Source organism: Mauremys reevesii, linkage group 7, assembly GCF_016161935.1.
Source record: "Mauremys reevesii isolate NIE-2019 linkage group 7, ASM1616193v1, whole genome shotgun sequence".
NCBI lineage: Eukaryota > Metazoa > Chordata > Testudines > Geoemydidae > Mauremys > Mauremys reevesii.
In genome coordinates this window covers 20,918,807-20,941,926 of record NC_052629.1, presented here as the reverse complement: position 1 = coordinate 20,941,926, position 23,120 = coordinate 20,918,807, and the positions used below count along the sequence as shown (strand labels likewise).

The following is a 23,120-nucleotide window of genomic DNA, read 5'->3' as shown; positions in this document are numbered from 1 at the left end:
TGGCTTTGCTGAAGGCTGCTTTTTTTTGTTGTTTAAAGATCTTGATGTTGTGATCAGGCTGGACTGTGGGGTATAAATCCCTGAACACTGGCCATTTCAGCTGCTATGAAAGCATAAACAGAAAAAGCCGGCATTTTACTTGGCCTGGTTTTGTCTTGGTGTCTTTGAATATTATATGGAATTATTGGTGTAGGGGAGGCTACAGTAGCAGACAAATGAAAGAAGTGGAGCAGCTTCCACAGGAGACATTTAGAGAGACTAACACCAGAATCGCCCATAGCTCAGTAGTTTGGGCATGCTCCTCAGATGTGGGAGACCAGTATTCAAATCCCTTCTCCACCTGGGTTTCCCACATCCTAGATGAGTGATCTCACCACTGGGCTAAAGGTTATAGGGAAGTTGCCACTGGCACCACCACCATCACCACCTCCATCGGTTACTTTGTGACTCTAGCCCTGTTGAAAAAATCCATTCTGGTCAGAGAAAACATGGAAGCTCATCAGAACAACTTCCCAGAGTTACAAGCAGTGCAGGAAGTGGTTCCCTCCACTCTAGTCTTACCTGCCCTGATGGATTTGGTTGCCATTCATGTGAAAAGCACTTCCAGGCAGGAGCAAGAAAATACAAGTTAAAATTCCTGACTGAAAAAAGGGGAAATTCTCTTGCTCCTGGGTCAGGAAGCTTTTTGTTTGTTTGTTTACAGCAATGTCCATTGTGTGATAGCTGCTTACTAAGACCTCATTAAAGACGACAACTGCTCTGAGGAGCTCACAACATAAGGCGTTTAATGATTAAAACCTGCATTGGGACTAATAAACAGCCTGTAGGTCAACTAAATAGATGCTTTTGTTTGTTTGTTGACTGTTAGGAAATTAATTCTTGTTTATGTCAGGGAATTTGTATCACAAATAGTCATTCAAAGAGAAACAATGTGTTAGAGATTATATCAAGTATGGATACGTTTGCCAATACCGGGTAAAAATTACTCATTTAGAATAAATAGGGAAGTAGTCTATTAATAGATCTGAGTTGGCTTTGTTTCATGAGTATAATTCATTGTAGAGAGGTTTTTTCTCCCTCCCCAATAAAACTATATTTGTTTGTTTTTGCCTCTCAAAAGACATAAAACTATCAGACTTTTTAGGAAGTAGCTTACAAGTTTTTCCTTGGGGAAAGAGAGAGAAATTAATGGAGGCAAATAAAAAGTTTTGCAGATCCTCAGCTGTTAAACTTATTCTGTGTTGATTTACACCAACTGAGATTCTGGCAAGCTCCCCCTTAACATTTTGGTTAATGGCTGGTTCCTCCTGATTTGCTGCCCTGTTCCAGTATATCCATCTGAAGTTCACTGGTCTATACATTACATTACTTTCTAACTCACTCACATTTTTCACAAAGGCCTTTCCTTGAAGCTTATTACTCCTTGTGTTGTTGGTATCCATAATGAGGAACGTAGATTCCAGTAGTGCTGTGAAATATCTGTGTGGTGAAAAGGCATCATGGACATTAACAAGGTGTCCAGGTTCTTGGGGGATCCCTGCAATCAGTGTATGTAGGGTCTAATGAAGTTTGTGGGTCTTCAGATACAACCAAAAAAAGTTGACGTAAATCCTGTGCAGAGAGTTCACGTGGATGAACAAAGTTCATGGCAACCACAGTGGGTTCATAAATGTAGGTCAAGCTAAGTCCTCTCACCATGTTGATTCAAACTTTCCCTCTAGGTATAAATGAACATTTCTTGGCTTGTGAATAAGCTATTGTGCATGTTCCAAATGAGACAGATGTGCAGTCATTTTTACAGCATTAAGGAATGTGGTGGTGTTGGTTCTTGTTCAAGCCCGTATGTGTATTTTATGCACATTTGCTTACTTGTGTTACGTCACCCAAGTTGTGGCATGGGGGAAAACTGCATGACAGAACTTAGAATGTGAGTTACACATGAAACAAGCTGTACAAATAACTAAAAAAACAAACAACAAATCCTGTTGGTTTTCTTTGGTAAAGTGTAAGACAAATTAATTGAGCCCTAACAGTATAGATAGGAATACTGGTGCAATATGCGTGAATTCCATGTGCAGCTTTTTTGTATTGGATATCCAACCTAGCCTGCTATTGAAAGTAGAACATCTTTGCCCATGGTGCTTTGTTAGCTGCCCATAACTCAAAATAAAGGCTTCTGTCTTTACTTCTTAACCCACACCTGTTGTAGCTTTGTATTTGTCTAATCTGCATTTCCCCCAGTCTAAAAATCAAGACTCCATGTAACAAGTGTTATGGCCTCATGTCATTAGCACCTTTGGGTAGCCATTATCATTAACTACTTCTATACCATAGGCTTCATTTTCAGCTTTGATAATTTTCCCATTTATTCAGTTTATATATTAATAAGATAACATAGGAGCTATGATTTTTTTCCACCTCTGTACTCTCCCAAAGATTTATAGTCTTTAAAACAGGACTCCAACATGTCCCATTTGTGTACAGCAGCACACTTTCACTTCTCCAGCAGGAGGTGCTGCTGACACTTCTGGGAGGCCATTCTCCCTAGTCTCTGCTGGGAAGGAGGAGCGCAGAGAAGTGATAAAATGAAACTAAAAGTGGACACTCCATCACCAAATGCACCATTAGCCACAAGTGCAATGATTGTCATGAGATGTAGTTTAAGGAGCCTCTTTTGTTGAAAGGGATTTATTCCTCTGAGAAGAACAAATAGTCAGTAGATTTATTATTCTCATGCATGGGGTGATGGAGACTTTGTGTAACTTCCCCTCTCTCTTCTGCCCTCAGTTTTCTTCCTGTTGCTCTCCACAGGGCCTGATCCTGCCCTTCGATTAAGCTGTCACCCCTTCTTCCTCTTTCATGACCCCAAGTGACATGTGTCCTGTTGTTTTATTTTGAGAATCTGGTCACATTACACTCCTGTTGCTCCCTTTGGACGTCCAAGAAGCATGTATCTGTTTTCCAGTAGGCAAAAGGATATTATAATATAGATCTCTTCCTTAAGGTCAGACTCGATGCTCTAATGGTACCTTCTGACATTACAATCTATTAATCTAAAACACAGGTTCTCAAACTGTGGGTCGGGACCCCAAAGTGGGATGCGACCCCATTGAAATGTCTAACGCCAGGGCTGGTGTTAGACTTGCTGGGGCCCAGGGCTGAAACCAACGCCCAAGCCCCATTGCCCGGGGCTGAAACCGAAGCCTGAGCTCCACTGCCTGGGGCCGAAACCCAAGGGCTTCAGTCCTGAGCAGGGGGGCTAAGACTGCATGCTCCCCCCACCCAGGGCAGAAGCCCTGGGGCAGCTTTGCTGACTCTTCCTCATTCCCCCCCCCCTCCCCCACTCCCCCAGGGTAGTGGGGCTTGGGCTTCAGTCCCCCTCCTGGGGTCGTGTAGTAATTTTTGTTGTCAGAAGGGCGCCATGCTGCAATGAAGTTTGAGACCCACTGATCTAAAACATCTATTAATGAATCATTTATATTTGAAAGTATATTTCTCCCAATATTCTGTTACCTGTGAAGAGTTCCAAAACTTGGGAAACGTTCCCTGTAGCTCTTGAGTATCACCATAAAAAAAAAAAGTCTCCTGAGATTCCACCTTTTAATCTTTCAGGAATTCAGTAATACTTCCTTCATTATTTATGTATTTATTTATTTATATGGAGGCCCAGGCATGCATGGCAGAGGTCAGAATTCTAAAACATATTCATTTAAGATTCTAGTTTGTGGGACAGATATAATTCCAAGCTTTTTCATTACAAATTATATTTAAATCTTACTCCCAAATTCTTTTAATATCATGATGAATTTTGACCTCCGGGTCTAATACCCAATTTTGGATGCAAGGTGCTTGATGTGATTTCTAAAGGATTTTTTAAAGACCATTCCTAGATTAGATCCTTGTGAATATTTGAGGGACATGCCCAATGAACCATGCATGCCAGATCACTATTTGGCATCCAGATTGATTGATTTTTTTGTAGTTCCTGAAAGTATATGCATTTTTGGTGTAGGAGTGTTAAAAAAATATATAAAAAAATAAAACCATTTGCTGGTGCAAGAATTGCACAATATTTTTTCTGTTAATTGTTTTGTAAGCAATATTTGAAATATTTGAATGCAAAAATTTTGCTTGGTTGAAGACTGATTGTAAATCTTATTCCAAGATTTCAAGGTGGTGTTTACAGCTAGGTTTAGTTTTTATGTCTCTGAGTGCATTCTAGATTCTCATGTTCCTGTTAATCGGAATTCCATCTTTATCTTCAACAGTAAATTCTCATTCTTTGCCAGATCTTACAAGCCCATGCTAGATGAAAACCTGCTTCATAGATAATGGATTTCTGCTGCACTTGGTGATTTTTAACTCCCCATTTTCTAAACTTGGCATAAAACTTGGAGGCTTTAATCCTAGAACTTGTTATTCAAAGGCAGCTTTGGGTGGATTTTTCCAGTTCCATGAAGTACTGCATTGAACATCTTCCTAGGATGTTACTGCGGCCCAATACTGGAGTAATTATTCTGTGTATGCATGAATGAAGTGCAGGCAAAGTGGGGCTGTCTTCCAAAACCCCCGATATATGCTGGTTTTCACGGTGGGGCTCCCAGTCACCAGAGGGCTTTATTCCCCTGGTGGCTTGTTGCTTCTTGCTAAAGCTATTGCCTGTTTAAATCTCTTCCCTAGCTGATGGTCATGTCTGTAAAGTACTTGACACCTTAGGAAAAGCCATCTCGCATTTTAGGATCTCTATAGCAGTCCTGTTCAGTATTCTAGGAATCTTCCAATATTCCCAACAGAGATATTCAGAACCAGTTTTTGTAGGCCCCTCTTGAATAGTGAGAAGATCCTGTGGGTCAGAATGCTGCTCTGTCTTTGCACACTCAGTATATACATACTGCTGTAATGGCTTCTGGCAGAGGTATTTACCCTGAAAGCCAGGTTGAGTGACCAGGAGCCATAGGTTCCCATTTGCAATAAAACGCTTTAGAAGTTTCTATGATCTGCAAATATTTACTACAGAATTGAGCGGCATAAGTTAATGCTTTTCATGGTACTCAACCCTGTAAAATAATAGAAGGTTGGAATAGGTGCATTGAGTGTGTCTAGAAACACCCATTAGAGAGATTGTTGTTTCTTTGTTCACCATCTCTAGTGTCCTGTGTACTGACAAATAATAGATATGCAGCCTGCCACAGAGCACTTATGGACTAATTGAAGGTGTAATCACACCAGGCAAAAATAAAGGAAGGAAGTTTTGGGTGGCAAGAGGTCAAGCTTAGGGTTGCCAACCTCCAGGATTGCCCTGGAATCTCCAGGAATTAAGATTAATCTTTAATTCAAGATTATGTCATGTGATAAAATCTCCAGGAATACGTCCAACCAAAACTGGCAACCCTATCAAGGATTACAATAATAAGGTCGTGGGTTACTTAAGTTTATTAGCTGCATGTCTTCCTGGGCTCCACAGTATAAAAAACGGAAATAGTATGATTTTTTTTTTTAAAGTGATCTGCAGATGCAGGGTCTGCTATAATGGGATGAGAAAAATAATGTGCAGAGAACCCTTCCAAACACTTTTCAACCACAGATGCAGGTAATGCAGATGCACACCATTGCAAGTGGATCTGATATGCTTTAGAAATCGACTGCTATCTTTGTATATTACCACAGAGAGAGCTGGGGTTTTGTGGGCTATTAGCAAATTACTGTTGCTCAGAATGGCATTAGTCACTTAGAACTAGTTTTCTGCAGTAACTGCCTTTGTTTTTTGGCATGTGTGGTCCTTTTGGCTTTGCTTTGGTTTCTCCTACATATGTTCAGACCACACATACCTTTTTCTTTTTTTGGAATATGCTTTTCATGTGCATGGGGCCATTTTTGTGCAGTAAGGTGGAATGGCAGCATAACTAAGTTGGAGGTTTTAGCTTGTGTATAGCATTTAGAGGCAGGATTTTTTTAAAGTGAGTTCCTACAGTTTTCAGTGCACAAGCCATGGGAATATGTGATTCAGTGTTTTCAATAAATTTATATCCCAGTTTCAGGGAGGTTGAGTTGCAAATATACATAAGCGTTTTGTTTTTTGCTTCTAAAGTGACCAAAATCTAGAGTTACATCGGGCTGTGACTGCTTAGTGTTCAGCTAATCTTAAAAGAGTTTTTGTTGTAATGCACCAACTTGATATTTGAGTTTTCTTTGGAGTGTTTTGTTGAAGTTCTTTAGCATCCACACTTTTGGTTTGGAAATTCATAAAAGCACGTGGCACAGCTCCAAGAACTGAGTGCTTTCAGATGCTGTTCTTATTTCTTTGATTATTAAAAATGATTCCTGTGCAATCATGCTAATTTTCTCTTTGTACTTATCTAATTTAGAGAGAAGCTGCTATAAAGCCTATCTGTGCTGTGCACTTGTTGCCACTGTGTGTGAGAGCTTTTTGCAAAGCCAAATTTCGGCAAATACAATGACTTCCTAGGGATTATCACGCACACTCACAACCCCCCCCCCTTTAGATTTTTATTTAAACTAAGTTCTTTATGTGGCATTTACAGTGCACATCATTCCTTTTCCCCTTTTGTATCCACTATATACCAGAAAACGTTTAACTCTACCTCATCAATGCCTCTTGAGGAGGTACAAGCAGAGGAAGCAATAAAGGGCTACCTAAGCTTCAGCAATCGTTATGCACAATGATGCATTTTCAGTAGAAGGGCCGACATTCAGAGAGCTATAATATTACTCTAACTCTGCACCTTTCTGGTGCATTTTATCCAGGGAGCTCAAAGCATATTAAGAACACTAATGCATTAATATCTTCACAACATCAGAGTGAAGTAGGCACATATTATGATACCCACTTTATAAATGGGTAATCTGAGATCAGAGAAATTAAGTAACTTAACCAAGGTGTCACAGTGAGTCAGTGGCAGAGCCAGGAATAGAACCCAGGAGTCCTGATATGTAATCCCTGCCCTAACAACTATGCACATTCTCTCTCAAGGGGCTGTTCACTTACAATGATAGCATGGGCGGCAGCAGTGGCGTAGCCAGGTTTTCGGCTTAGGGGAAGCACAAAACATAAAAAAGGCGCCCCTCCCTTGGCTCCCCCCCCGGCCATGCCCCCAGACTGGACCCCCCCCCCACTCACCTTCCCTCCTGCGCTTCCGCACCGGCCTGCCGCCCCGCGGCTCCTCTGGCCGTGCGGTGGGCAGCACCGACCAGCAGGCGCGGCTTCCGAGCCAGCCTGCCGCCCCACAGCTCCTCCGGCTGTGCGGCGGGCAGCGCGGCCGGCAGGCGCCACTTCCACGCTGGGCTGCTGCCGCCGCCTTGCGGCTCCTCTGGCCGTGCGGCCGGCAGGCGCTGCTTCCGCGCCTGCCGGCCTGAGCGGAAGCAGCTGCTTCCGCTGAATCCCACCAGCTACGCTACTGTGCGGCAGATATAATAGGCCAGGGGAGGCTCTGCCTCCCACAGCGCCGCCACGGCCACTGGACGCCGCCCCCTGCCTCCCGTTGCGGGGTTTGGCGGTGAGGTTTTTGTTTTATTATGCCCCATGCAGGTTCCGGGGCAGCTGAGGAGGCAAATACTGCCTCCTCAGTTGCCCCAAACCTGCATAGGGCATATCAAAAGCATCTTAACAGATGCTTTTCCCCTGCGCAGGTTGGGTCCGGAGAGGGAGGCACAGTGCAGCTTTGACCAGCCCGGGGCTCCTCCAGCCAAGGCGGGGAGGGCTCAGGGCTTCGGCCAGGCCGGGGCTCTTATGGCCGGGGGGGAGGGCACTGCGCGGGGGGGGACGGGAGGATGGACTTGTGGCTACAGCCGCAGGGGGAGGGCAGGGAAGGGGGTCTTGGGGCTTTTGCCATGGGGAGGGCACGGCACAAGGGGCGGAGCCAGGGGCTAGCCGCCCCAAAGAGGGGCTTCACCTGCTGCCCATGACTGATAGGAATTCTACATGCATTTTGAGGCGAGAGTAGACTCTCTAGAATTGGCGGATTTAATAGTCTGTTTTCTAAAGTAAGTAAGAGAATATAATCCATGCTTTCTTCTCTCCCAGATACAAAACTGAATTTTCTAGCACTGTGTAGAGCTAGACATTTACCATTGTCAGGCCCCATTGACTTAAACAAATTTGATCTTCACCCCTTCAATTTTAGATGAGGGGATTTTAGATGACAGTCACCCATCACATTTTTTTTTAAAAAGTCTATTTTTGCAGTTGTCGTATCATAGCAGAACACATGTTGATTATGTCACTGTTGAATTGAAATCCATTGTTTTAAACTACAATTGTGCATTTTTTCACAGGTTCACAAAGACAAAAGCATTTCATATCATGGTAATTATTTTGCTTTTGTTCCATGTTGCAATATTCCTAATATATCTGTAAAATTCAAAGATAAGGTACAATAAAATGGGCTGCATGTAAAACACATTCCTCAGTCTCACCCTTGCATTAGGAATGTCAATATTTGTGAATTGCTCTTTTCCCAGGTACTCTGTTATATCAGATTAGTTATGTTGGGTCAGTACGGTGCTCCATAAAGTCCTCTGTTGGTGACTGTTGCAGGGATCTTATTTTATAAATAGCTACAGAAATACGGGTATTTGCACAGGAACTGTTTTTAAGAGTGCAAAAAGAAAAACAAAAAGAGCTCTCTGCCCCTATCTGTATTTCATTTAAAATATTTCTTACTTATTTCCTGGTTCAGTGGGGAATTTAACCCCCCCCCCCCAATCATATTTCATGCTGGCTGTCACGGTCACATCTGTGCTCTCATTTGTGTTCATTAAGCAAATAGTCTGTGTCCACCTTAACAGAGAAGTTAGAGAGAGGGCAGGGCAGAGCAGACATGGCTGCACTAAGCAGAGGGTTTTCAGGGAGATGATAGTTTAGAGTGAAAGGCTGCTGGAATTCCTGCTCAGCAGCTGTTAATTAAAGTCAGTATAATAGAAATACACTCTCTAGCGAGGACACAAGAATTTATTTAATTTAGTGTTGTGGAAAAGTGGCTGACTTTTCACTAAAGCCCTGATCCTGCGCGCGCGCGCACACACACACACACACACACACACACACACACACACACACACACACTTAAGTTCAAGCACTTGTGGAGATGCATTGAAGTCAATGCAGGGCCACCCAGAGGATTCAGGGGGCCTGGGGCAAAGCAATTTTGGGGGCCCCTTCCATAAAAAAAAGTTGCAATACTATAAAATACTATATTCTCGGGAGGGCCCCTGTGGGGCACGGGGCCTTGGGCAAATTGCCCCACTTGCCCCCCCGCTGGGCGGCCCTGAGTCAATGGGACTGCTCATGTGTTTAAATTCAACCATATGCAGAAGTGTTGCCAGGATCAGGGCCTAAACTGTTAGCTTGCTGGCTCCTATAAAGCAGGAGCACACACATTGTCACGGAGCACTCCACCACATTTTTGACTTTCACAGCATTTCTTTATCTAAAGAGAAGAACAGATGCAGTTGCTGGATGATCATTTTTAGATCATTTTAGACTGACGCTATTAGCAAGCAATGATCTTTCAGTAATGGGGAAATATGGTCTTCTCGCTAGGACACGGACCAGGGAGTCATGAGACCTAGGTTTTCTTCTGGGATTCTCCTTCAGTTTGTGTGTGAACTTGAGCAAGTCTCTACACATTTGCAAGTAGATTTTGGTGTCTAATATTTTGGGTGCCCAACTTGAGACCCTAGGGCTTGGGGGGCATTTTAAGCGGTAGTGAGCAGCCCGAGGTCCCCACTGATTTCAACTTCAGTTGTCTTTCTCAGCACCTCTGAAAATGAGGCACCTAAAATTAATGAACACTAGAAAATATGGGCCTTAACGTCTCTGTGACTTAGTTTTTTCAGCTGTGTTGAGGATAATACCACCAATCTTGGTGTTGTGACTCAATTCTTTAATTTCCTTTTAAATCACTGGCTGAAAGATGCTCTTGAACTGTAGAATATCAATACTATTTTATTGTATAAAATTATATAATTTTCACTAGCTCTCTTCTTCTGCTTCAGAACTTCGTTTTTAATACTGTTATTTTCTCTGTTACATTAAAATCCAAGTTGTTTGATTGGTATCTAGTCTGGAATATATTTTTACCCTTTTAAGAAAAAGGTTGTAATCAAATATTTTTTGTAGGCCAAGATGTTCTCCGTTATTCATCAGCTACAAACTTGTCTTTTCATTTTGACTCACACAGGAAGAAATTTTCCAGTGTGCCTTAATTCTGTTAGTTAATTCAATATGATGCTAATCAGATATTGTCCAAAAATGCATAAAAAATCTTGGGGGGGGGCAATTTTTTTGTATGCCTATAAAATATCCAGAATATTTTTAAAGACTTCAATTCTTTCTGGGGGAGGATGTTTGAAGAGGATTTTGTACTATTTACTGCAATAAAGAAATTTAGGGATTACTAAGAGATTCTGTCAGTATTTGGGTCAGAAATATAGCCCAGAGGTATTAGTATGATAGGCAAGTATAAGCATTAGATGTATTAGTGACTTAGGTATCATAATAGCACAATACTTCATCATGTGATGGCTAGTGCACCAAACATTTATTGTGGATTAGCCATAAAAATGCACAAGCTGTTCTCCCCCCCCCCCCCTCGACCTCCCTAAAAAGGCGACTATTACTCCTTTTAGTAATTCAGACCTGAAATTTGCATATTTGTAGTGCCGACATTTTTACTGTAGCAGAGAACGAAACAGATTCATTTCCATTTAAATTGTTTTGAACAGAAGTATTGCAGTGTACGTGATGGTTGGTAAACAATATATAATATTTGCTCTACTCTTGCAAAAACAACGACTGTTTGAGCATTTGCAGCATGTGACAGTTGATCTGTGTTTTAGAGAATTATTTTAATATCTCTCCCAAAAATGGTAACCTTGTATGGAAAATTTTAGTATGTTTCTAAATAACAATTTTCTTTGGTGTGATTCCATCTAAATCCCTTTGCCTACTTTCAGCTTAAAAAGCCTAAGCCATATGACTATTGAAATGCTGCAAGATACAAAAATTGAGTTTTGTCTGATGTCTGAGTGTTTTTTTTCCATCTCATAAACATATAGTTAAAGGAAACCAGGAGATAATAGACAAAAGTCTACTACTCCCTTTTTTTGCTTTGTAATACCAGGTTTAAGATCCTTTGATCCTCCCTTCCTTTACTGTGACCTCTTCTAGGGTCTTAAAATTATAAATTCCAGATTACACCTCCGCAATTTTCTTTCCTGGGATGATGAAAGGATTTGAGTATTATGATAATAATGTAAAGAATCCTTTTGGAGCTAATTTGAAACTGCAACAAAAAACGTAATTTCCAAAGCAAATTACAATATTCGTAAAGTGTTCTACTGATACCTAACAAATTTCTAGCCAGTGTCTTATATTCTTGAGTTTCTTGCATCAGCCTTTTTTTAGGCTCGTCTGTCTTCTTCCATTTAATTTGTCCTTAGCTGTGTGCAGTGGATTAGCATTTCATCAGGATGGATTAAGATTGAGCTGACACTGAAGCTTTCTTTTTTATTATTTTTATATATAATATATATATATATATATATATATATATATATATATATCATGAATGAACGTATATACAAATGTAAAAATAATTTTCAGAAGAGAAATTATATTGAGGTTTGCTGGATCGGCTGGCGCAGAAGGTTTCATCGGGCTAAAGTGATGTCACATGGAACAAAGGCTTTAGGGGTTTTATTTAGCTCATAATCCTCACACACTGCTAGACCAGTTGTCCATGTGAGCAAACTGTCCCAAGCAGGAAGGGATAAACCATCTGGATTAAATGCAGCAACCCTTGTCTGTGACTGAACTATACAGAAAAGACCTTTCATTCTTCGGTTTTGGAGTGAGACTGAGTTACAGTGGGTGTTGTGTGTTTTGTCTACTAAAGTTTCGAAGAATTAATAATTCAGGCAATACTTTGAAATATAAAACCACCACTTGGTTGTTTCTGAAGTCTCAGAAGAGCTCAGATACAGCTCGATCTGTTTTTGACGTGTGTAATAGAAGATTTAAAAAGAGAGGTTCCTTCTCTTCTTTATCTCAACAGAAGTCAATTGTTTCATTCCAATGCCGATTCCAAGTAAGCATACAAATATTGGCCGTTCTCAGAGCTGGGATGCTGCAGGATGGTATGAAGGCAACTGGGAGAATGAAAATGCATTTGAATATCAGAGACCAACAGGGAGGAGAAATTCGCTGACTTACGGTGGAGAAGGAGGTTGGTATGAGCAGCCAAACCATAGACCGCATGATATCATCTTGCAAGGAGGTGCTGAATTGAAGCAAGAGCCATACCCATATCAGGATCCAGTTTTTAACCAGGGTCCCTTACGGAAGGGTTCTGTTCCCGACTTCACTTACTACGACAGACAGGCTGCAATGTCTGGACGAAGCTCCTTGCCATCTCAGGATTATTACAGTGACCCATCTTTAGCCGCTAGATCACCTAAAGATCCACGCTACTATAGAGACCACATGATTAATAGATCATTACCGAATTATGGGATTCCCAGTAGCAGATTGGCTTGGGATCAGGTACAAGGACGGTCACCTGCCCCACACGAAGCCAGCCGTATGTATAGGGATCCCATGAGTAAAATGATCCAAGAGGGGCAGAGAATGCGAAACAGAGATCCTTCTGCTGCAAGGTATGGTGTTGAACAGCCCACCCCTCGATATGGAACAGAACCACCATCATTTCCCAACAGACAGGTCTATAGTGATACATCAGAGAGACCTATAGAGTCTGCAGCTGCTAGACAAACTACTGCAACGTGCTTGGTAGTCGATCCAAATTCTGCTTCTGTTCCTGATGGGAGCGTAGGTCCATCTGCCGTTGCTGTAAATCGTGGTTATGGATCCATCAGGGAAAATGTCAATGCAAAGATTCCTTACGATAGTTATGAAACTGCCATGACTCCTTCCCATTCTCAGTTGCCCACGGCTTTCTCAGGACAAGACATTAAAAGAAACTTTGATCCGGAGTTCCTAGCACTTCTGCGTTCAGAAGGCGTGTCCGAAAGCACATTCAATGCTTTGCTGCAGCAAGGGTTTGATTCTCCAAGCCTGCTCGCGATGATGGAAGAGAATGATATAAAATCTGTAGCTCCAAATCTTGGACAGGCAAGGGTGCTTTCCCGCATTGCCCATAGCTACAAAACAGAAATGCAGCTGCAAAGGCATGATAGGAAGAACAGCACACTCCGTCCCAGGACCCGATCGAACAGCTTTAGTCATCGAAGTGAACTGCTGCAGAATGAATATGGCATGCACCCTGCCACAGGTCCTGGTGTAGACAGCACAACTATGCAGCAACCACCTCCTCCTTCTCTACAGCCAGTATCACCAAGAGTAGGAGAAATAAATCGTCGCCCATCCAGTGCCCCCACACAGCACCTTCTGGAAACTGCAACTTATTCCTCATCTGGGGCAACTCACCAAGGTGCTCATTTTCTAGCTAATTCTGGATACAACACTGCTTTACCGTGCAACATGCACACTCGTCCAGTGTCTGCCTATTCCACTCCAACTGGATTACCAGGGACTACAGTGCAGACTAACCCACATGCAAGTCCCAAAACAGCATATCCAACCACTTACACAGTGCCCATGGAGCTGCTGAAGAGGGACCGAAATACATCAATGTCCCCAATGCATAGCCCACACGGCAGCCCTCAGCTTCTCCGAAAGCAAGGAGCCCAAATGGATTCCACCATGGCACTTGCTGGCCCAAGTTTTCACATGCAACATTCTCCTTATCAGAAACTCACCAGACGCACTGGACCACCAGTTATTGTCTCAACTATGGCGTCACCTGAACCAAGTAATTTTCCAACAGTGTATTCATTAGTAGTGTGCTCTAGGAGAGTTGTGTCTGTGTTTGTTTCTCGTAAGATACATTTGGGTCTAATCCAGTTAGACTTAGGGCTAAAATATCCCTATGCACAAAAAAGTGGGGCAAATAGGTTTACTCCGGGGCCACAAGTTATTCAGAGTTCCCAGTGCTGCCTTTCACAGTGTGATTAAATTCAGAGTATTTTATTTGATTAGCTAACTTCGGATAAAGTGACTGGTATATCAGATAATTGTTCTGCTATGAATCTTGCTGTTCCTGTTGTTTGTACGGAACAGAAGATTAGATACTGCATTTTCTGAGCAATTAGGCTACAGGGTTAGTTGTAGATTTACTTCTTACAGTTGTTATCGGGCACAAATATGTTTCTCAGAGGAAATGGTTAGCATTGTTTTGCCTAAATTTATCAGATAACTAATGGTGTTAATTCCAGAATTGACTTACCTTTGGCAGTTACCATAGTCTTTTTTTAATTAATTAACTGTTTTATCAGGCACCTAAACTAAAACTCTTGATTTCCTATTAGGAGTACTTATAAGTGTGGCAATGTAACTATTAAGGAAGTAGGTCGACACTTAATGTTAAAGTCAATGATTAACCACTAGAATGATAAAAAGGAGTGGCTGCCCCTTTTTTCTCCTCCTTTTTGTCTTCAGAAATGTTCAGATCCCTTCCTTATTTAGGGCTAAATGGTTCAAATAGACTTAGTGCTTCAATTTGGAAAATATAAATTGATACTTACTAGTCAAAGATCAACAAAAATTACCATAGGAAATGCATTTTGCAGTAAGAGGAAATTTAGAAGATCCCATTCATTTGTTACTTTGACTTTTCTGATAAATGTTAAAATGTTTTTTTTGTGCACAGTGATAGTGACGGTATGGGAGGGAATTATTTCTCTGCACAGCACAGCTGAACCACCATACAAACACATCGTGAACAATGTACTGTACAAGCGCGCACACAAAATGCCTTAATAAAAGTATACCATTTATAGGCATGGAAACTGTGCCAAGCCAATGATGACATTCCATGGGAATCTAAATAAAGAACTATTTTGCAAGTGGAAATGATAAAGTTGTCAAAATTCAGACCTCCCGCCCCCTTTCCTGCAATCACAGATTTTAAAAGTAGATTCCTCCTCTTTTGTGACTATTGTATTTAATTTGGGTAATTTATACATATATATATCATATTTAAATATTCATCAGCATTATGTGTATTGACATGATTCAGGCACAAAGGAAGGACATCCAGGCAGGCTTTTTGAATAAACAATTTCCAAAAGCCTGAAAAATGAAACTGACATAATACTGAGAACACAAATGTTAATTTAATTGCAGTGCATCTGATCCAGCTGATTACTTTGGTTACGTTGGAGTGAAAGTACATATTAATACTGCTGCAAGGGACTGCAGGGGTGTATACGTTTTTGAATGATTTTTCCCCATAGGATAAATTTAACATTCCTTCCATTATTCCTCATATTTAAATTGTGAATTATGTTCTTTAAAAGTCTATACTATTCTCTTCCTTTAAAAAAAATCAGCGTATGACAAGAAGAAACCAACAATGTTTCTGAGATCTTGAGCCCTCTTCTTCACAAGTCAAACATTCTTTCTCTACAACCAACTCATTTGCATGAGGATGACATTTGTTGCTCCAGTAATTTCATCAGATAATGGCCAGCTTGCAAAGCGGATCTGAAAACATATTCCTTAATTATGTGTTGCTAAGCAACGAGAGGGTTTGGTCATAATCACAGAAAGATTATCTTCTCATTGAAGTGGCTGAAAGGTTTAGCTGAAGGAGGACCTGTAAAATTGTCTTCATTTATTTATTTTGCATTTTATTTTTTTTCAAAATAGAACAGGAGAGGGCTTCCCCCTGTTAAAATGTAATTTTAAACTAGAAGTGAAGGTAAGATGCGTGGTGTGACAGTTTCAAGATGTCTTAACTGTGTTGAGGAATTAGTCTTCGAGAAACACCATTTCTATGCAGCATTTGGTGTTTACTACAATCAGAGTTGAAGGTGAACTTCCAAAATAGTCCTATGAGCATATTTCCCAGCTTTTTCATGACTGAGGAGGAGCCTGGATACCTGTTTTGTAATTTTGGTATTACATTTCTGAAGCTTTGTGTAATTGATTTATGAATATCTTGTATTTTTGTAGTTGGAACAGACAGCTCAAAAGTCTAGCTGCCCTGCCCAAATAAGTATTTCCAGTGATGGGGACTGGGAGCAAAATTGAGGAACCAAAGGCCCATCTCAAATATGCAATTGGAAAATCATTCACAGGACTGGAAGGAAGTAATCAAAGAAGATGTCCTATATTGTCCATACCTGCTGAGGCTGGAATGAAGGATAAGGCTCTCATAGAGTGGTATAGGAAGCTGTCAGAGTGGATAGTGGGACTGCTTGGATACCAGAGAAGTTAGAGGTTTAATGAGAAGAAAGAAACTTGATTTTCCAAAAGGGCATAAGAGACAATCTAGGGCACAGAATGCCTCAAATTAGAGGCCTTCCTGGAGCGTGGAAAGCCAGACAGGGTGACCGTAGTTACCTTGGGCAAATAATTCTCTTTGGAGTTAGAGATTCGTCTTTGCTAACCAATATTCTCTTTAACAGCTTAGAGCCCAGCTCTGCTTATATTCTGCCTAACACGTATTTGTGATTTTTCTCTTTATTTTCTACTCTGTGACAAATAAACTGTGCTTGTATTAACAATTGCATGAATTGTGGGTTAAGGCTGTTAAGCCGGGGGGTAATCCAGAGAGAGGGAGGGAGAATTCTGACCTTAAGGGAGGCAGGGTCAAAAGTGAGGTAATGTGCTTCAGCATCTGGGTAAATTGCAGTTCCGTTCCTTAAATTATGCCATGATGGAACTGGCATAGAGCATTATGGGCACGGAGAGATTTTACAGGTGGAAGTCCTCGTTTCATACATACTGAATTTTGTAGGGCTGTCAAGCGAGTAAAAAAATTAATTGCACTGTTAATAATAGAATACCATTTATTTAAATATTTGTGGATGTTTTCTACATTTTCAAATATATAGAGTTCAATTACAACACAGAATACAAAGTGTACAGTGCTCATTTTATATTTATTTTAGCACAAATATTTGCACTGTAAAAAACAAAAGAAATGGTATTTTTCAATTCACCTAATACAAGTACTGTAATGCAATCTCTTTATTGTGAAAGTGCAACTTACAAATGTAGAATTATGTACAAAAACCCCTGGATTCAAAAATAAACCAATGTAAAACTTTAGAGTCTACAAATCCAATCAGTCCTATTTCTTGTTCAGTTAATCGCTCAGACAAACAAGTTTGTTTACATTTGCAGGAGATAATGCTGCCTGCTTCTTGTTCACAATGTCACCTGAAAGAAAGAACAGGTGTTTGCATGGCACTGTTGTAGCCAGTGTCACAAGATATGCCAGATGCACTAAAGATTTATATGTCCCTGGATGCTTCAACCACCATTCCAGCTGACATGCATCCATGCTGATGACTGGTTCTGCTCGATAACGATCCAAAGCAGTGTGGACTGACACATGTTTATTTTCATCATCTGAGTCAGATGCCACCAGCAGAAGGTTGATTTTCTTTTTTGGTGGTTTGGGTTCTGTAGTTTCTGCATCAGATTATTGCTCTTTTAAGACTTCTGAAAGCATGCTCCACACCTCATCCCTCTCAGATTTTGGAAGGCACTTCAGATTCTTAAATCTTGGGTCAAGTGCTGTAGCTGTCTTTAGAAATTTCACAATATCTTCTTTGCATTTTGTCAAATGTGCAGTGAAATTGTTCTTAAAAGGAACAACATGTGCTGGGTCATCATCTGAGACTGCCATAACATGAAATATATGGCAGAGTGTGGGTAAAACCCATCAGAAGACATACAATTCTTCCCCAAGGAGCTCAGTCACAAATTTAATTAACACATTATTTTTCTAATGAGTGTCATCAGCATGGAAGAATGTCCTCTGGAACGATTGCTGAAGCATGAAGAGTCATATGAATCTTTAGCACATCTGTCATGTAAATATCTTGTGACACCAGCTACAACAGTGTCATGTGAATGCCTTTCTCACTTTCAGGTGACATTGTAATTAAGAAGAGGGCAGCATTATCTCCCGTAAATGTAAACAAACTTGTTTCTCTTAGTGATTGGCTGAACAAGAAGTAGGACTGAGTGGACTTATAGGCTGTAAAGTTTTACATTGTTTTGTTTTTGAGTGCAGTTATGTAACCAAAAAAACTCCATTTGTAAGTTGCACTTTCATGATAAAGAGATTGCACTACAGTACTCTTAGAAGTGAATTGAAAAATAAAAATTTTTTGTATCATTTTTACAGTGCAAATATTTGTAATAAAAATAATATAAAGTTAGCACTGTACACTTTGTATTCTGTGTTGTAATTGAAATCGATTCATTTGAAAATGTAGAAAACATCCAAAAATATTTAATAAACTTCAATTGGTATTCTATTGTTTAATAGTGAGATTAAAACTAATTGCGATTAATTTTTTAATCGTGATTATGTTTTTGAGTTAATCGCGTGAGTTAACTGTGATTAATCGACAGCCCTAGTATATTGTAAAATGTTTAAAAATGTATTTGTTCTTTACCGTATATAGTACAATATAGCTGACTAGTTTAGAAATAGTGTCCAGGTTGTGTTCAGCAAAATTTCTGTACAGACATTTAGCATGTAATCACAATGTGCATATGCAAGGCAGCTGGATTAACAATACACACTGTAACAGCTTCAAAGGAAGCCTCTGTGTACCAATAAATCTTATTTAATTTGCACATTGACCTGACAGACCATAACAAGTCCTTTGGTGCCATTATGAACTATAGTGTTAATCCAGATGAGGTACATACTTGCTATCTCCAAGTGCCAGAAAATTAGTAATTCAGATTTCGCTGACAAAACAGAGTATAGGGGTATGTAGACAAAACAATTTAATCCAAATTGGGAGTCCCTCTTTCCCCCCACATGCTGAAATATGATCCACACTGTGAACAAATAGTTTGCAAAATTTTGATTTATAAGTGCTTTACAACCGTAGATGCACAGAAAACTGTCTAGGACCATTGAATTGTTTGTTTGACCTTACAATTTAAAATGGACAAACAAATGTGAAAACAAACTAACTAACAAAAAAACCCACCACAGATAGTGCCTCAGTAATTCTTGGAAGGATGAAGGAAATAGTAGGCATTTATGTTTATCATTGGATATTTGCTATTTTCTGACAGTCACAGCGTTATCTGTAGAACATTAATCTGCAATGTGACATGGATAGATGGCTGAAATGATGGCTGAAATGATGGTAGTTTATACAATAGAATTTGAAAAGGATTTAAAAGGCAAACCTGGGGCCCAATCCAATGTTATTTATAGTGCCTAAACTCTTCTTAGCCCCAATCAGGCCAACACTTATGCATATGTGTAACTTTACTTGTGTGAGTCATCCCATTGGTGTCAATGGGACTACTCCCGTAAGAAGGGTTATTCCCGTGGGAAATGATGGAAGAACTGGCACCATCGTATTTAGTGAGAGTTTTGGGTGTGTGAGGAATGCAGTCTGGGGTCTGTAAGGTATGTTATGGAGAGTTACCTTGATAACATTATTGACTCCTTTGGTCAATATACAGTGTTGCTTCATTGATTAAACAGAGTGCCCCTTCAAAACATTTTTTTAAAGGATGAAATACACTTTATACAATGGTTTTATCAAAAGCAATAGAGAGGGCCAAATTCATCCTTGCTGCAACTCCATTGACATTAGTGCAGTTACAGTAGAGATGAATTTGGGCCTGTTAGAGGAAAATGTGTTGTCAGATGCATAAGTGTTGTCAGCCTCAATTTACACCTCCCTTTTACCCCACATACAGGGTTATATCATTGTTAGGACTTCCATAGCCAGTACATTCTCCAACTCTATTAGCTGAAATGTTTTTAAAATATTTTTTCATGTAGTAGTTTCCATAGCTACAGAACAAGCAAGCCTGTTTCCTTATATGTGTTCAAGGTTTCTGATCATTACTGTATTAAACATTTTTTAAATGCATCTTCTCCGCTTCGCATAGCATGAAACTACAGACCAGCGTAATGAAAATGCTGTACTGCTGAACCGAGTTATAATTTTTAAACAGAGAGAGTCAAAATCAGTATCAAGTTGTATCGTTAAAAAGTAGAAGGCCACAATCATTAAGTTGTTTATTTGCCATAAATGTTGCAGCAGCCATAGGACATATATCATTAAGCAATATACATAACAATTGGCAGGCTAGCTTTAGTCTTTGTCACCTTAAAAACACTCTGACATTAACAGCATTCCGTTAGTTTTCTGTAAAGAAGGCTAATTTATAATCTCTTCTGTCTGCTGTGTTCTAGTGTTTGTTAGGAAGAAATGGGATCTGCTCAGTTTTTATCCCATGCATTCTGTGTCCTAAGCAATATTTGTTTTAACTCTTTTTTGTACAGTAAGGGCAATATTGCTAAAACACATTCTGCAGTGATGGGTGCAGAGTGGACTCTACAAGAGTCCTCAGAAGCTGATTTGGCCAGAGAGTCAATGGAAGAGGCAGAGCAGTGCACCCTCCCCTGTGTGCTGGCTCATCTTTGTTTACTGGAGTGTGAGAGATCATGGCTTCAGACTTACCCACCCCTCCCTGCCCTGTTTGGGGAGTCCAGTACTGGACTTTTCTGGGACTCACATTCTGTGGTTGAAGTTACTTGGTTTGGTGCAGATGGAGTGGATTAACCAGGTGTGCTGGAACAATTTTTATAGTGGGGGTGCTGAGAGCCTTTGAACCAAATGGTAAACCCTGTATATCAGGGATTGGCAACTTTTTGGCATGCAGCTCTCCAGGGTAAGCACCTTGGTGGGTCGGGCTGGTTTGTTTACCTGCCGTGTCCGCAGGTTTGGCCGATCACGGCTCCCACTAGCTGTGGTTCGCCAGGTTGTTGGAGCTAATGATATGCTTAAACACCTATCATGTGGCATGCCGTAATGGCCTTCCGCCCTAGCTTGTGTCTGACCAACACAGGGGCTCTTTTTAGGCACATATGCACCCCTGTGAGGTCACTCTGTTCCAATTCCCCAGTCTCACCCGTGCAGGTATGAAATAGTATGGAGGACCTTGTGCACCGGAGTAAATTTCATCCTCTGAATGTAAGGACTGGGAATATTGACCTAGCTCCTGAGACTGTACGCTAGAGTGGAGTGACATTATGCCATTATGGGATGGATGTTTAAGCAGATCATTGGCTCCAACACTCCATGTATCTGGTGCAGAGTATGGGGAATGGCTCACTGGCTCTTCTGTGTTGTTGCAGTCCACTCCATCTACAGCGCCAAGTAACTGGATCTCAACCACAGAATGTGGGGTAGAGAAAGGAGGGAGGAAGGCTCCCTCCCACCTATTGCACATCCATGAAGGGTCAGCAAAATCAATAGCTAGTTAGCAGATCAGCTGAAAAGTGAATTTGCCTCGGACCAACTTTGCAAGTAAATAAACTGAAGACTGGGCAGACTTTACAATTTAGTGGTAAACTTTACTCACAAAGAAGTCCAGTAGGATACCTAGTGAAGGTGGAGGAGGTATGTGCCCAAAAGTTGAGGCACCCAAAACCACTAACAACTTTTGGAAATCATTCTCTCAATTTCTATTCTAATTGTGTATATAGTTCTCTAAGTTGTTAATTTAGATAGTGTAGTTAGTTCCAGTTGATTAGTTAGAGTTTAGTTAGTTAGTCGGGTTCTGGGCTTAGGCCCTTCCCGCCCCGGGGCCGGAGCTCATGCCCGGCTCCCTGGGATTCAAGCCGTGCTCAGCTTGCCATCGCCCGATGCCAACAGGGGATCCACATTCCTCCTGCTTGAAGTGCCTGGGGGAGTCGCACTTAACAGCTAAGTGCCCAATTTGTAAGTCGTTCAAGCCTCGTACAAAGAAAGAGAGGGACATTAGACTTAAACAATTCCTCATGGAGGCGGCTCTAACCCCTCTGTCTTCGGCACCGAGCGCTCCCCCTTCGGAACCGAAAAGCGGTTCTTCGGCACCGGGCCGCACCGGTGCGGCATCTACTCCTCGGCACCGGACGCCTGCGTCAAAGTCAGGCCACAGCCGCTCGCTCTCGCCGCAAGTGAGAAAGCCTAAGACCCCTGCCGACCCGGCACCGCCCGTGGTGCGGCAAGAGGGCACGGCTCCAACGCACCGGCCGGTGCCTGCAGCCACGGTAGTGTCTGCTGAGCCGTTGCCGTCGACTCCGGTTCGCCAAGGGCCGTCGAGTCCGGCACCTATCTCCCCGGCACCCGCCGCGGTTGAGTTGATTGTCCCATCCACGCCGGAAGTCTGTGAAGTGGCGAGGGACTTGATCGCGATCTCGGATGCGGCACCGCCGCCACCCCCGGCACCGCCGGTGCGGGTAGTCCGATCGCTTGGAAAGCCGGCCCTGATCCGTCCACCTTCAGTCGGCGCCCCGGACCGGCACCGCTCCCGATCACGGTCCCGTCGCCGTTCAAGATCTCGGCACCGTTCGCGGTCGTCCCGCCGCTCGCAGTCCCGGCACCGCTCCTTGACACGACACCGGTCAGACTCGCGGCACCGTTCCCGTTCCCGGTCGCCTTCGTATTACTCTCGGCACCGTTCCAGGTCTTGGCACCGTTACCGGCACCGCTCCACTCGGAGCCGCTCTCGACGCCGAAGCTCTCGGTCACGGTCGACCTCCCGGCACCGTCCAGGTCGCAGGTCCCGGACCAGATCGCGGCACCGGAGTACCTCACGGCACCGTTCCCCGGCGCGCAAAAGCACCAGATCGGTGGGAACATCTGCCCAAGGCCTATCTGCTCCACCGTGGCCTTCTCGACACCCCTCGGCTTCGTCCCGGGCAGGTAGCCTCTACTCCCAAGATTGGGAAGCAGATGTGCCGGAGGCTTTATTCCAGGACTCCCACTCTGACTCGCAAGCAGTTCAGCAGTGGCCTTTTTGGACACCTTGGGCTTACCACCAGGCCCAAGGGGCTCCCATAGTTCCATCTCGGATGGTCCCTGCCGAACGTCGGGCTGCAGAGGCAACAGTGAGTCGCCCTTCGCCAGCTGGTACGGATGTTCAGCCACCTCCTACCACCACCTCACCTGAACACCTGGAGCAGGAGCCCCAACAGGAGGAGCTCATCCAGGAGGTCCTCCGCCCCGGTGGTTCCTCTTCTTCCTCATCGTCC

The 23,120-nt window shown here is 42.2% G+C and overlaps 1 protein-coding gene across 8 annotated transcripts in view; it reads left to right on the top strand.

The window, feature by feature from the left end:
* Positions 1 to 23,120, top strand: part of CTBP2 (C-terminal binding protein 2) — a 299,487-nt gene that overhangs the window by 209,197 nt on the left and 67,170 nt on the right. For 7 of the 8 annotated variants that reach the window (XR_005583069.1, XM_039482480.1, XM_039482482.1 and 4 more), the window contains one exon: positions 12,075 to 13,850. The exons of the other annotated variant lie outside the window; for it this stretch is intronic. Coding sequence is in view for 6 of the 7 variants with exons in the window: in XM_039482480.1 (XP_039338414.1) it covers positions 12,075 to 13,850 (1,776 nt within the window). In the remaining variant the exon portion in view is untranslated. The remainder of the gene's footprint in view (positions 1 to 12,074; positions 13,851 to 23,120) is intronic. 8 annotated transcript variants of the gene reach the window in all.